Below are 15,067 nucleotides of genomic sequence, written 5' to 3'. Positions count from 1 at the left end.
GTCAGAGCCTCTGCTATTTCCCCTGCTGCTTCTCTTAACAGCCTGGGATACATTTCATCCGGGCCTGGGGATTTATCCACTTTCAAAGCCGCTAAACCCCTTAATACTTCCTCTCTCATTATGTTTATTTCATCTAATATTATACACTTCTCCTTTCTGATAGCAGTATCTGCATCGTCCCTCTCCTTTATGAAAACAGACGCAAAGTATTCATTAAGAACCATACACACGTCTTCCACCTCCACACACAGGTTGCCCTCATGGTCTCTAATAGGCCCTGCCCTTTCTTTAGTTATCCTCTTGTTCTTATTGTATTTATAAAACATCTTTGGGTTTTCCTTGATTTTACTTGCCAAAATGTTTTCACGCTCTCTCTTTGTTTTCCTAATTCCCTTTTTAATTGCACCCCTGCACTTTCTATACCCCTCGAGGGTTTCTGCAGCATTGCGCCCTCGGTATCTGTCATAAGCTTCCCTATTTTCTTTAACCTACCCTGTATGCCACATGTCACCCAAGGGGTTCTTGTTTGGCTTGCTACATACTGGCTAAAACAGTTCTCATGAAATTAAAATTAATTTTAAGAATTCTGCACCCTCTATACCTTTCAAACTAATTCTATCCCAGTTAATATTAGGGTAGTTCAAAACCCCTAACATTACTGCCCGATAAGAAGAATGAGAGGGGATCTCATAGAAACATATTAAATTCTTGAACTGGACAGGTTAGATGCAGGAAGGAATGTTCCCGATGTTGGGGAAGTCCAGAACCAGGGGACACAGTCTAAGGAGAAGGGGTGAGCCATTTAGGACTGAGATGAGGAGAAACTTCTTCACTCAGAGAGGTGTGAATCTGTGGACTTCTCAACCATAGAAAGTTGTTGAGGCCAGTTCATTAGATATATTCAAAAGGGAGTTAGATGTGGCCCTTATGGCTAAAGGGATCAAGGGGTATGGAGAGAAAGCAGGAATGGGGTACTGAAGTTGCATGGTCAGCCATGATCATATTGAATGGTGATGCAGGCTCGAAGGGCCGAATGGCCTACTCCTGCACCTATTTTCTATGTTTCTATGGTTTTTACAATAGACTCTGCTTCAAATGAATGAAACCCTAGATCCCTGTTGCCCACCAGATCCCCATCATAGCATCCCTGTTGCAGGCCATATCACAGCGCAAAGCTGAAATGAGAGACACGTCAAAAGATTCCAAATAGAATTAATAAATTTAGCTACACACATATAACATTAATACTATTAACTAATCACCCTTGTGCAATGCCTTAGTGCCTCTCGTTACTGGGCATTTGCCTACTCTCGTGCTCCTCCGCAGTGTGTCCCTGTGTCTGCAGCAGGGCTGGTGGAAGGCTGCAAAGTGTCGGGGCCAGAGATACAGATGGCCTTGCAGTACGCCATTGACCAGCCCTGGGCCTGGAAGGCCCGGCTGTAGACTGCACCACCTCAGGCTGGGCAGCGACAGTCTGGGCTGGCTGGGTGACGGGCAGCGACAAGTGCCATGGCGGAGTGGCAGTGGTGGGCTCAGGAATGCTGTCACCCTGAGAGAGGACAGCAGGTTCCTTCTCCACTGAGCCACCGCCACTCCCCCTGGGCAGCACCTCAGCATCCCGACCAATCGGCTGGAGCACAGGTTGCTGGCCTGCTGTGTCACCGTGAAAGCCCCAGTTGACGGTGGCAGACCCAGCTACAATGGCAGCAGTCAGAGCTTGAGTGGCATCACGCTCTGAGACTGCCAGAGATTGGATGCCACTAAGCAGAGACTGCACGAGAGCAGTCTGAGCTTTCAATGCAGCACTAAGATGTTGTGTCACTTCCACCTGTGCTGCAAGGGAAGCTGCGACATCGCCCATCATGTGTGCCATCAGGTCTGGGTCATCACGGTCTCACAAGAAATAGGAGCAGGAGTAGGCCATTCGGCCCCTCAAGCCTGCTCCGCCATTTAATAAGATCATGGCTGATCTGATCACGGACTCAGCTCCACTTCCCCGCCTGCTCCCCATAACCCTTTATTCCCTTATCACTAAAAATTCTGTCTATCTCTGCCTTAAATATATTCAAGACACAGATTTACAACCCTCTGAAAGAAGAAATTCCTCCTCATCTCAGTTTTAAATGGGCGGCCCCTTATTCTAAGATTATGCCCTCTAGTTCTAGTCTCCCCCATCAGTGGAAACATCCTCTCTGCATCCACCTTGTCAAGCCCCCTCATAATCTTATAAGTTGCAATAAGCTCACCTCTCATTCTTCTGAACTCCAATGTGTATAGGCCCAACCTACTCAACTGATCTTCATAAGTCAATCCCCTCATCTCTGGAATCAACCTAGTGAACCTTCTCTGAACAGCCTCCAATGGAAGTATATCCTTCCTTAAATACGGAGACCAAAACTGTACGCAGTACTCCAGGTGTGGCCTCACCAATACCCTGTACAGTTGTAGCAGGACTTCCCTACTTTTATACTCTATCCCCCTTGCAATAAAGGCCAACATTCCATTTGCCTTCCTGATCACTTGCTGTACCTGCATACTAACTTTTTGTGTTTCATGTACAAGGACCCCCAGGTCCCTCTGTACTGCAGCACTTTGCAATTTTTCTCCATTTAAATTATAATCTGCTTTTCTAATTTTTCTGCCAAAGTGATAACCTCACATTTTCCCACATTATACTGCATCTGCCAAATGTTTGCCCACTCACGTCGCCTGTCGATATTCCTTTGCAGATTTTTTGTGTCCTCCTCACAATTTGCTTTCCCACCCATCTTTGTATCATCAGCAAACTTGGCTACATTACACTCGGTCCTTTCATCCAAGTCATTAATATAGATTGTAAATAGTTGAGGCCCCAGCACTGATCCCTGCGGCACCCCACTAGTCACTGTTTGCAGATTGGCAATGATGGGCTCCATGGTGTGTGCAGAGCTCTGTGCAAGTTGGAGGTGGACTCCTCCATGCTCCTTACCACTGCTGAGAAGTACTGGGCACACTTGTCATTGCACCAATCATCTCCGAGTGCACGGTCATCAGCCTTCTAAACGCCTCTCTATCGAGGTCCTCATCTGAGTCTTGTGCAGCAGAACACGGCCTGAACTCACCCTCCGGGGAACTGGCCCCCGAGCTACCCTTTCCCCCTGGCCTTGCTGTAGCCCACTCTTCCCTGGTGCCTCACGCTGTGCTGATCCCACTACTACACTAGCCTCTAAAAAATGCATAGTGCCAGCTGGTGAGGCATGCAGTGATGCGGTGTGTTCTTCCTCCTCCTCTTACATAGAAACATAGAAACATAGAAAATAGGTGCAGGAGTAGGTCATTTGGCACTTCGAGCCTGCACCACCATTCAATATGATCATGGCTGATCATTCCCTCAGTCCCCCTTTCCTGCTTTCTCTCCATACCCCTTGATCCCTTTAGCCGTAAGGGCCATATCTAACTCCCTCTTTAATATATCCAATGAACTGGCATCAACAAAACTCTGCGGCAGGGAGTTCCACAGGTTAACAACTCTCTGAGTGAAGAAGTTTCTCCTCATCTCAGTCCTAAATGGCCTACCCCTTATCCTAAGACTGTATCCCCTGGTTCTGGATTTCCCCAACATCGGGATCATTCTACCCGCATCTAACCTGTCCCGTCCCGTCAGAATCTTATATGTTTCTATGAGATCCCCTCTCATCCTTCTAAACTCCAATGTATAAAGGCCCAGTTGATCCAGTCTCTCCTCATATGTCCGTCCAGCCATTACGGGAATCAGTCTGGTGAACCTTCATTGCACTCCCTCAACAGCAAGAATGTCCTTCCTCAGATTAGGAGACCAAAACTGAACACAATATTCCAGGTGAGGCCTCACCAAGGCCCTGTACAACTGCAGTAAGACCTCCCTGCTCCTATACTCAAATCCCCTAGCTATGAAGCTTTTGCAGTCAGATTGTATGTTCCCGGCAAGCTTCCTCTCATACTCTATTTTCCCCCTCTTAATTAAACCCTTTGTCCTCCTCTGCTGAATTCTAGTCCTCAGGTTTGTTGCTTTTTCTGGCCAATTTATATGCCTCTTCCTTGGATTTAACACTATCCTTAATTTCCCTTGTTAGCCACGGTTGAGCCACCTTCCCCGTTTTATCTTTACTCCAGACAGGGATGTACAATTGTTGAAGTTCATCCATGTGATCTATAAATGTTTGCTATTGCCTATCCACCGTCAACCCTCTAAGTATCAGTTGCCAGTCTATTCTAGCCAATTCACGCCTCGCTCTCTACGTGCCCTCAGGGACAGGTTGCTCAGGTGTTTGCTCATTGTCTGAAAGCTTAAAGACCCAATGGTGGGGTTAAGGTGAGGGGAGGGGGCAGGAAGGGAGAAATGCATGCGCACTGCATAGTTGGCTGTAAAGTGTGAATCCCTTGTGGGGTGAGGGGGAAGTGAGATGTGAGAAGAAGTAGGGATGAGCATACCGTTGGTTGTCCCCAATCGGGGGGGGGGTCAACTTCGCCGGTGGCCGCGGCACTCACCACCTGCCGCCCAATAATCTGCAGCACTCGGTTCTCCAGCGCAGACGGTGGGTGTGTGTCGGTTTGTCCCCCGCCTGTACGCTTCTGTTCCCTCCTGTTGGAGCCACCTTGGCCTGCAGGAGAAAGGAAAGTGTGTGAATGAGTGTGGAGCAATGTGTCTGGGTGATGTGCCTGCCACAGTTGGATTGTGTCATTGTGTCCAAGGTGTGAGATGTGGGTGTGAGTGTTGGTCGGTAGAGATTGTTGGTGGGTGAGTCATGGGGGTGTGGTGCTTTGGGCTTCCAGCTCTCTCTTCGCCTTCCAGACTCACCCTAAAATCCACCTCTTTGAACCCCACCCCCTCTGAACACCTCCTCCTTTGGCCTGGGGTCTGTTTACGCCTCTGTGAAGCACCTCGGCAAGTTTTCCTACCAATAAGGTGCTGCAGAAATGCACAATCTTGCTGCACCTGACCTGGGAGTGGGCGCTTGAGAATGATGGTGTAAACAGGAATTGTTCTTTGTGGAAAGAACACTGAGTTCAGATGGTGGTGTGTAGCATTTGTTGAAGTCTTTGCTCACCCTGACCACCCGAGTGAGGTCGTTAAACTTCTTCCTGCACTGTGCGTGGGTCCTGGGGACCACCGCGCTGCCCGTGACTTGCTGCACGGCCTCCCTCCACATGGTGTGGACCACTTGGGCGAGGGCGTGCTGCCCGTTAGGGGTACAGAACCGCCCGTCTTCTCTCCACCACGAACACCGACGTCCCCACAGCTTTGTCAGAGAAGCTCTGGGCTCTCTCCCTTTGTTAGTAACTGATCTTTCTGCCCCTGTTTCTGCTTGTGCTTGGGGCCGGTGCACACCCACCAATGCTGAGACTGAGGGGCTACAGCATCACTGAACCCCCCCCCCCGCCCCCTTTAAGTCGTGAAAAAAGCCTGGGGCAATCATGATTGCAATTAGACTGCCCCTGATATTGGTCCAGCTTTTCAGTGTAATGCCAATGAGCTCGGGTCTTTAGACTACATTTATGACTGCAATCATTTTACTGAGGTGTGAGCACGAATTTTGCGTGCAGTCGAGACGATCTTCACCTGGTGCTAATTAACCATTTTTAGTCTAAACACTGCCCGTTCCTTGGCTACAATGGATTTCTAGCCCAGCTCTGACCTGTTTATCGTCTCCCCTTGCCTTCGCCACACCATTAGCACAAGTCACCTAGCCCCCATGCTCTGTAATTCCCTCTCAAAATCCTTCCAGCTCTCTCTTCTCCTTCCAGACTCTCCCTAAAATCCACCTCTTGGACCCCACCCCCTCTGAACACCTCCTCCTTTGGCCTGGGGTCTGTTTACGCCTCTGTGTAGCACCTCGGCAAGTTTTCCTACCAATAAGGTGCTATAGAAATGCAGGGTCTTGCTGCTCCTGACCTGGGAGTGGGTGCTGAGAATGACGGTATAAGCATGAATTGTTCTTTGTGTAAAGAACACGGAGTTCACAGGAAGCCATCCTATTCAGCAATTCAACATGATATAACAAAGACAGATAGAATTGCGTTTCTATAGCGCATTTCATAATCTGCCGTCCCAAAGTGTTTTACAATAAAGAAGTACTTTTGAATTACAGTCACTGTTGTAATGTGGGAAACCTGGCAGCCAAATTATGCGCAGCAAGCTTCCACAAACAGCAATGTGATAATGACCAGATAATTTGTTTGTTTAGTGCTGTTGATTAACGAATAAATATTAGCCCCAAAACACCAGGGAGAACTATCCTGCTCTTCTTCGAAATAGTGGGATCTTTTACGTCCACCTCAGAGGGCAGATGGGGTCTCGGTTTAACGTCTCATCCGAAAGACAGCGCCTCTGACAGTGCATCGCTTCCTCAGTACTGCCCCTCTGACAGTGCAGTGCTCCCTCAGTACTGCCCCTCCGATAGTGCGGCGCTCCCTCAGTACTGCCCCTCCGACAGTGCGGCGCTCCCTCAGTACTGCCCCTCTGACAGTGCAGTGCTCCCTCAGTACTGCCCCTCCGATAGTGCGGCGCTCCCTCAGTACTGCCCCTCCGACAGTGCGGCGCTCCCTCAGTACTGCCCCTGCGACAGTGCAGTGCTCCCTCAGTACTGCCCCTCCGACAGTGCGGCACTCCCTCATTACTGCCACTCCGACAGTGCAGTGCTCCCTCAGTACTTCCTCTGCGACAGTGCGGCGTTCCCTCAGTACTGACCCTCCAACAGTGCAGTGCTCCCTCAGTACTTCCTCTGCGACAGTGCGGCGTTCCCTCAGTACTGACCCTCCAACAGTGCAGTGCTCCCTCAGTACTTCCCCTGCGACAGTGCGGCGCTCCCTCAGTACTGACCCTCAGACAGTGCAGCACTCCCTCAGTACTGACCCTCCAACAGTGCAGCGCTCCCTCAGTACTGCACTGGAGTGTCAGCCTAGATGTTTGTGCTTAAGTTTCTGGAGTGGGACTTGAACCCACGACAGTCTGACTCCGAGGCCCTAAGTGTGGTTGCTGCCTCCATTGCCTTGCTATAATCCTGAGGCTGTATTAGTTGGTTCAGGGATCAATTTGCAACTGAATCTCATAACTGGAAAACATGCACAACATGATAGTGCAGGCAACTGACCTACAATGGCCCGACAGCCTGCAGTGAAGGAGTATGGGTTGGCATCAGTTACAGAGCAGTAGCCGACATGATGTGAAACTAACTCCTTACTTGTGTTGCTAGATAACAGTCCTGGAAGGTGTATGTATAAAATAGGGGCCCAGGGGTGGGGAGTTTATATACAGAATAACAGATACCCGGGACTGAGTTACAGGCTGGGATCTAATCGAGGGGTTCGGGGGTTTATATATAGAATGACAGATACCCGGGAGTGAGTTTTAGGCTGGGATCTAATCGATGGGTTCGGGGAGTTTATATATAGAATAACAGATACCCGGGAGTGAGTTACAGGCTGGGATCCAATCGAGGGGTTCGGGGGGTTTATATATAGAATCACAGATCCCCGGGAGTGAGTTACAGGCTGGGATCTAATCAAAGGGTTCAGGGGGTTTATATATAGAATCACAGATCCCCGGAGTGAGTTACAGGCTGGAATCTAATCGAGGTGTTCGGGGGGTTTATATATAGATTAACAGATCCCCGAGAGTGAGTTACAGGCTGGAATCTAATCGAGGGGTTCGAGGGGTTTATATATAGAATAACAGATACCCGGGAGTGAGTTACAGGCTGGGATCTAACCAAGAGGTTTGGGGGAGAGTTATATAGAGAATAACAGATCCCCGGTGTCATGTATTCAACTGTTATTGTAACCCATGTATGAACTGACCTAAGTTGTACACCGTGAGAACACTGACCACTAGGTGGTGAACTTGTGGGAGACACTCCTAACCTGGACTTTCAGGTATAAAAGGGGAAGCTCCACCCACCTCCTTCACTTCAGTGCTGGCTATTAAAGGTTACTGGTCACAGAGTGACCTTCTCTCAAATATGGGCCTCGTGTGCATTTATACTGTATAGTAAGGACATATTATTGGCGACGAGAAACTGGGATTTAAACCACGTGTGCATGGCCACTAGCAGCACAGACGAGAGGTATTGTGTTGGTGATGATTGGGACGATTTTATTGAGAGACTACAGCAAAGTTTTGTCACTAAGGAATGGTTGGGATAGGATTCGGCCGACAAACGCAGGGCTCATCTCCTGACGGTTTGCGGATCCAGGCCGTACTCCCTGATGAAGGACCTTCTAGTGCCAGAGAAGCCGGCGGACAAGACTTTTGAAGAGCTCAGTAAGTTGATCGGGGAACACTTTAAACCGGTGAGCAGCATGCACATGGCGAGACACCGGTTTTACACGCACCGGCGGCGAGAAGGGCAAAGCGTTCCAGACTTCGTGGCAGACCTCCAGCGACTGGTGAGCCTATGTAAGTTCCCAGAGGCTTGCAGAGCGGAGATGCTGCAAGACTTTTTTATTGAGGGCATCGGGCACGCTGGGGTTTTCAGGAAACTGATTGAGACCAAAGACTTGACCTTGGAAATGGCGGTTCTGATAGCCCAGACATTTATTTCAGGGGAGGAAGAGAACAGAATGATGTTCGACAAAAATCTTGATTTAAGTGCAGCAAATGGACAGGAAGTCAACATTGTTAACGCGGCACACAGTTCTCCAGGCAGACAGGGGCAATCGGACATGCCCGAGCATGTAGTCGAACCCAAAGGGGGGAATTCAACAGAGACAATGGCTAGCTGAACAGCGATTCATGCCATCGCAAGGGACAATGCGGCCAGTAATGGGGCCATCAACACCTGTCAATGGTGCGCTTAAGGACAGTTACAGAGACAGTCAGAGATGATCGACTGGTAATGGACCTTTTGTTTCCAACAAAGGCTCATGTTGGAGGTGTGGAGGCAAACACACAGCCAGAGCTTGCAGGTATCAGCAACATACCTGCAGAAACTGCAACGTCAGCGATCACTTGGCGCGTATGTGCAGGAAGCCTGCAGCCAGGTTGATGTACGAGGAGGACGGGCCCGATGTAAGCCCTACGAGGGCACTGGGGGAAATCGCTGGAAGCTGAAGGTCAGCGAGTTCACATGGAGCACATATACAGTTCATACACCAGGACGCCACCGATAATGATGAAAGTGCTCCTCAATGACATCCCAGTATTAATGGAGTGAGACACGGGGGCCAGCCAGTCCCTGATGAGTATCAAACAGTTCGACAAGTTGTGGGCATCCAAGGCCAGGAGGCCAAAATTATTGCCAATTGACGCACAGCTACGAACATATACAAAGGAGATCATTCCGGTGCTAGGCAGCTCCACGGTAGTCGTGACCCACAAAGATTCGGAGAACAGGTTGCCACTCTGGATTGTCCCGGGGGACGGTCCCGCACTGCTGGGGAGGAGTTGGCTTGCTGTCATGAACTGGAAATGGGGCGATGTCAATGCAATTTCCTCTGTGGAGCGAGTATCATGCTCACAGGTCCTGGACAAATTTGACTCACTATTTCAACCTGTAATTGGCACTTTCATGGGGACCAAGGTAGTGATTCACATAAACCCGGACGCCAGGCCAGTACACCACAAGGCCAGAGTGGTGCCGTACGTGATGCGGGAAAAGATAGAAGGCGAATTGGACCGCCTGCTGAGGGAAGGCATCATCTCGCCAGTCGAATTCAGTGACTGGGCGAGCCCGATTGTGCTGGTGCTCAAGGCGGATGGGTCAGTCAGGATATGTGGTGATTACAAGGCCACGATCAATCGGGTGTCACTCCAAGACCAGTATCCGCTACCGAGAGCGGAGGACCTCTTTGCGACGCTATCCGGTGGCAAACTTTTTTCAAAATTGGACCTGACCTCAGCTTACATGACCCAGGAGCTGGCGAGTGAGTCGAAGAAGCTGACCGCCATCACGACACACAAGGGGTTGTTTGAGTACAACAGATGTCCGTTCGGGATTCGCTCGGCCGCCGCGATCTTTCAACGGAATATGGAAAGCCTCCTCAAGTCGATTCCAAGGACGGTGGTTTTTCAAGACGACATCCTCATCACGGGTTACGATACTGAAGAACACCTCCACAACCTGGAGGAGGTGCTACGTAGACTGGACCGGGTAGGTCTGCAACTGAAAAAGGCGAAGTGCGTCTTCTAAGCTCCAGAGGTAGAATTTCTGGGGAGGAGGGTAGCAGCAGACGGGATCAGACCTACTGTGTCCAAAACAGAAGAGATCCAGAGAGCACCCAGACCTACTAATACGACGGAGCTGCGTTCGTTCCTGGGGCTCCCGAACTATTTTGGTAACTTTCTTCCCAAATTGAGCACGCTGTTAGAGCCGCTACAAGTGCTCCTACACAAAGGTCACGAATGGGTCTGGGGGGACAGCCAGGAATGGGCTTTTAATAGAGCACACAATTTGTTATGTTCCAACAATCTGTTAACGCCATATGACGCATGTAAGAAACTTGTTTTAACGTGCGATGCGTCGTCCTATGGGGTCGGGTTTGTGTTGCAGCATGTTAATGCTAAGGGTCAGTTGCAGCCGGTAGCTTATGCCTCCAGGAGTCTGTCCCAGGCAGAACGGGGCTACGGGATGGTAGAAAAGGAAGCGTTTGCATGTGTATATGCAGTAAAAAAAAATGCACCAGTACTTGTTTGGCAGGAAATTTGAGCTGGAGACAGATCACAAACCCCTAACGTCCCTTTTGGCCGACAACAAGACCATAAATGCAAATGCATCGGCCCGCATACAGAGGTGGGCACTCACGTTCGCCGCCTATGACTACACAATTCGGCACAGACCGGGCACCGAAATCTGCACCGATACACTCAGCAGGCTCCCACTAGCCACCACCGAGGGGGCAACCGAGCATGCTGTTGAGATGGTCATGGCTGTTGAAGCTTTCGAAAGCGAAGGCTCACCCGTGACAGCCCGTCAGATTAAAGTCTGGACAAATAGAGACCCGCTACTGTCTTTAGTCAAGAAATGTGTCCTGAATGGGGACTGGGCAGCCACGTACGGGGCATGCCCTGAGGAATTCAAACTATTTCACAGGCGCAAGGATGAACTCTCGATTCAGGCCGATTGCCTACTATGGGGAAACCGAGTAGTCATGCCCCAGATGGGCAGAGAGATGTTCATCAGAGAACTCCACAATGAGCACCCGGGCATTGTCATGATGAAGGCAATTGCCAGGTCACACGTTTGGTGGCCAGGGATAGATGCAGACCTGGAACTTTGTGTTCGCAGGTGCAACACGTGTGCCCAGCTGGGCAATGCACCCAGGGAGGCCCCCCTTAGCCCCTGGTCCTGGCCCGCCAAGCCATGGTCACGCATCCATGTGGACTATGCAGGTCCTTTCATGGGGAAAATGTTTTTGGTTGTAGTAGGCACCTATTCCAAATGAATCGAGTGTGACATTCTCAATTCAAGCACATCCTCTGCCACGGTAGAAAGTCTACGGGCAATGTTCGCCGCCCATGGTCTACCTGACGTCTTGGTCAGCGACAATGGCTTGTGCTTTACAAGCATTGAATTCCAGGACTTCATGGCAGGAAATGGTATCAACCATGTCAGAACGGCACCATTCAAGCCGGCCTCAAACGGCCAGGTGGAACGAGCAGTGCAGATAATCAAACAGGGGATGCTCAGAATCCAAGGGGGTTCCCTACAAAGCCGCTTATCACGCCTCCTGTTGGCCAATAGATCCCGACCACACTCGCTCACAGGGGTTCTACCCGCAGAGCTGCTAATGAAAAGGATGCTCAAAACCAGGTTATCCCTTATACACCCCACCATGAAAGAAATTGTTGAGAGCAGGCGCCAGTCACAATATGACTACCATGACAGGAATGCGAGGGCGCGATGTATTGATGTCAATGACCCTGTCTTTGTCCTCAACTATGCTGCAGGGCCTAAATGGCTCGCAGGCACTGTGATTACCAAAGAGGGGAATAGGATTCTAGTGGTTAAACTTACCAATGGACAAATCTGCCGCAAACACGTGGATCAAACTAAAAGGAGGTTCAGCAACCCCATAGAAGAAGCAGAGGAAGAACACGATGTAGAGTTTACTCCACCACAGGTGACCGAACACCGGAACCAAAGGGAGGAGAGCCCAGTCACTGTGGGCAATCCGGACAAGCCTGAGACTCAGGCCAGCGCCCAACAACCGGAGCCCCAACTCAGGCGCTCTACAAGGGAGCGTAAACCACCAGAGACTCAACCTGTGATCCCAATAAGCCTTGGGGGGGGGGGGGGGGGTGATGTCATGTATTTAACTGTCATTGTAACCCATGTATAAACTGACCGAAGTTGCACACCGTGAGAACATTGACCACTAGGTGGTGAACTTGTAGGAGACACTCCTAACCTGGACTTTCAGGTATAAAAGGGGAACTCCACCCATCCTCTCCACTTCAGTGCTGGCTAATAAAGGTTACTGGTCACAGAGTGACCTTCTCTCTAGTATGGGCCTCGTGTGCATTTATACTGTATAGTAAGGACATATTACCCGGGAGTGAGTTACAGGCTGGGATCTAATCGAGGAGTTCGGGGGTTTATATATAGAATAACAGATACCCGAGAGTGAGTTACAGGCTGGGATCTAATCGAGGAGTTCGGGGGTTTATATATAGAATAACAGATACCCGAGAGTGAGTTACAGGCTGGGATCTAATCGAGGGGTTCGGGGGAGGGTTTATATATAGAATAACAGATACCCGAGAGTGAGTTACAGGCTGGAATCTAATCGAGGGGTTCGGGGGGTTTATATATAGAATAACTGATACCCGGGAGTGAGTTACAGGCTGGAATCTAATCGAGGGGTTCGGGGTTTATATATAGAATAACAGATACCCGGGGGTGAGTTACAGGCTGGAATCTAATCGAGGGGTTCGGGGTTTATATATAGAATAACAGATACCCGAGAGTGAGTTACAGGCTGGAATCTAATCGAGGGGTTCGGGGGTTTATATATAGAATAACTGATACCCGGGAGTGAGTTACAGGCTGGAATCTAATCGAGGGGTTCGGGGTTTATGTATAGAATAACAGATACCCGGGAGTGAGTTACAGGCTGGAATCTAATCGAGGGGTTCGGGGGTTTATATATAGAATAACTGATACCCGGGAGTGAGTTACAGGCTGGAATCTAATCGAGGGGTTCGGGGTTTATATATAGAATAACAGATACCCGGGAGTGAGTTACAGGCTGGAATCTAATCGAGGGGTTCGGGGTTTATATATAGAATAACAGATACCCGGGAGTGAGTTACAGGCTGGAATCTATCTGGTATGTAAAATAATGGAACAGGTGATCTCAAAATAGATGGTGCTCAATCTGTGACTTTGAAGTAAGGAAATGTTTGCTGCAAAAAAATGCAAACAGGTGTGTTTTTAAAGGCAGCGTTTATCGGAGCTTCAATGGCAATGGGCGGGAATAGGAAATGCTTGGACTGTTTGGGATTATTTGAGGAATTACCTGGCGAGGGTTTAAGGAAGATATTTGCTGTAGCCGATTGATGTGGTGCAGCTTTACCTGGAGAGCTCACACCGTCCTCAGTGATTGAAAGTCTCGGCACCAGTTACAGCATTCCATGCTCAACCCTGGAGAGCAGCAAGGACCTGCCCCAGACTCAGGGTACAGACTCACCGCGCCAGTCTCCTTTGCTCCTCCAAAAAAGACAGGAAGAACTTGAATTTCTATAGCGCCTCTCATCAGCTCAGGAAGTCCCACAGCGCTTCACAACCAATGAAGTACTTTTTGGAATGTACTCATCGTTGTAATGTGGGAAACGCAGCAGCCAATTTGCGCACAACAAGCTCCCACAAGCAGCAAGGTTTTAGTGATGTTGGTTGAGGGATAAATAGTGGCCCACCACACTGGGGAGAACTCCCCTGCTCTTCCTCCAATGGTGGCCGTGGAATCTTTTACATCCACCTGAGAGAGCAGTGTGGGCCTCGGTTTAACATCTCATCCGGACGGCGGCACCTCCGACATTGCAGAGCTCCCTCAGTACTGCCCCTCCGACAGTGCGGCTCTCCCTCAGTACTGCCCCTCCGACAATGCGGCTCTTCCTCAATACTGCCCCTCCGACAGTGCAGCACTCCCTCAATACTGCCCCTCCAACAGTGCAGCTCTCCCTCAGTACTGCCCCTCCAACAGTGCGGCACTCCCTCAGTACTGCCCCTCCGACAGTGCAGAGCTCCCTCAGTACTGCCCCTCTGACAGTGCAGAGCTCCCTCAGTACTGCCCCTCCGACAGTGCGGCACTCCCTCGGTACTGCCCCTCCGACAGTGCAGAGCTCCCTCAGTACTGCCCCTCTGACAGTGCAGAGCTCTCTCAGTACTGCCCCTCTGACAGTGCGGCTCTTCCTCAACACAGCCCCTCCGACAGTGCAGCACTCCCTCAATAATGCCCCTCCAACAGTGCAGCTCTCCCTCAGTACTGCCCCTCCGACAGTGCAGCACTCCCTCAATACAGCCCCTCCGACAATGCGGCTCTTCCTCAATACTGCCCCTCCGACAATGCAGCTTTCCCTCAGTACATCCCCTCCGACAGTGCAGTGCTCCCTCAGTACTGCCCCTCTGACGGTGCAGCACTCCCTCGGTACTGCCGCTCCGACAATGCAGCGCTCCCTCAGTACTGCCCCTCCAAACGTGCAGCGCTCCCTCAGTACTGCCCCTCGACATTGTGGCACTCCCTCAGTACCGCCCCTCTGACAGTGCGGCACTCCCTCAGTACTGCCCCTCAGACATCGCAGCACTCCCTCAGTACTGTCCCTCCGACAGTGCAGCACTCCCTCAGTACTGCCCCTCCGACAGTGCGGCCCTCCCTCGTATTGCTCCTCTGACAGTGCGGTGCTTCCTCAGTACTGCCCCTCCGACAGTGCATAAGAACATAAGAAATAGGAGCAGGAGTAGGCTATACGGCCCCTCAAGCCTGCTCCGCCATTTAATACTGTTATGTATTTAACCCTTTGTAACCTGCATGACACCTGACCACCAGAGGGCCCACCTGTTGGAGTCCCAAGGGATCCCAGCATCCCTTGGGAGCACAGTATATAAGCAGGCCA

At 50.4% G+C, this 15,067-nt stretch overlaps 1 protein-coding gene across 1 annotated transcript in view; it reads right to left on the bottom strand.

Moving 5' to 3' along the window:
- Positions 1 to 1,044: 1,044 nt before the first annotated feature.
- The window catches only part of nudt14 (nudix (nucleoside diphosphate linked moiety X)-type motif 14), a 249,592-nt gene continuing 235,569 nt past the window's right edge, over positions 1,045 to 15,067 (bottom strand). The window contains exons 5-6 of the mRNA XM_070879687.1: positions 4,450 to 4,619; positions 1,045 to 1,175 (exon numbers count right to left, since the gene is read on the bottom strand). Coding sequence (XP_070735788.1) covers positions 4,478 to 4,619 — 142 coding nt within the window. The 3' untranslated portion in view covers positions 1,045 to 1,175; positions 4,450 to 4,477. The remainder of the gene's footprint in view (positions 1,176 to 4,449; positions 4,620 to 15,067) is intronic.

Source organism: Pristiophorus japonicus, chromosome 4 (assembly GCF_044704955.1).
Source record: "Pristiophorus japonicus isolate sPriJap1 chromosome 4, sPriJap1.hap1, whole genome shotgun sequence".
Taxonomy (NCBI): domain Eukaryota; kingdom Metazoa; phylum Chordata; class Chondrichthyes; family Pristiophoridae; genus Pristiophorus; species Pristiophorus japonicus.
This window is presented reverse-complemented; position numbering and strand designations above follow the sequence as displayed.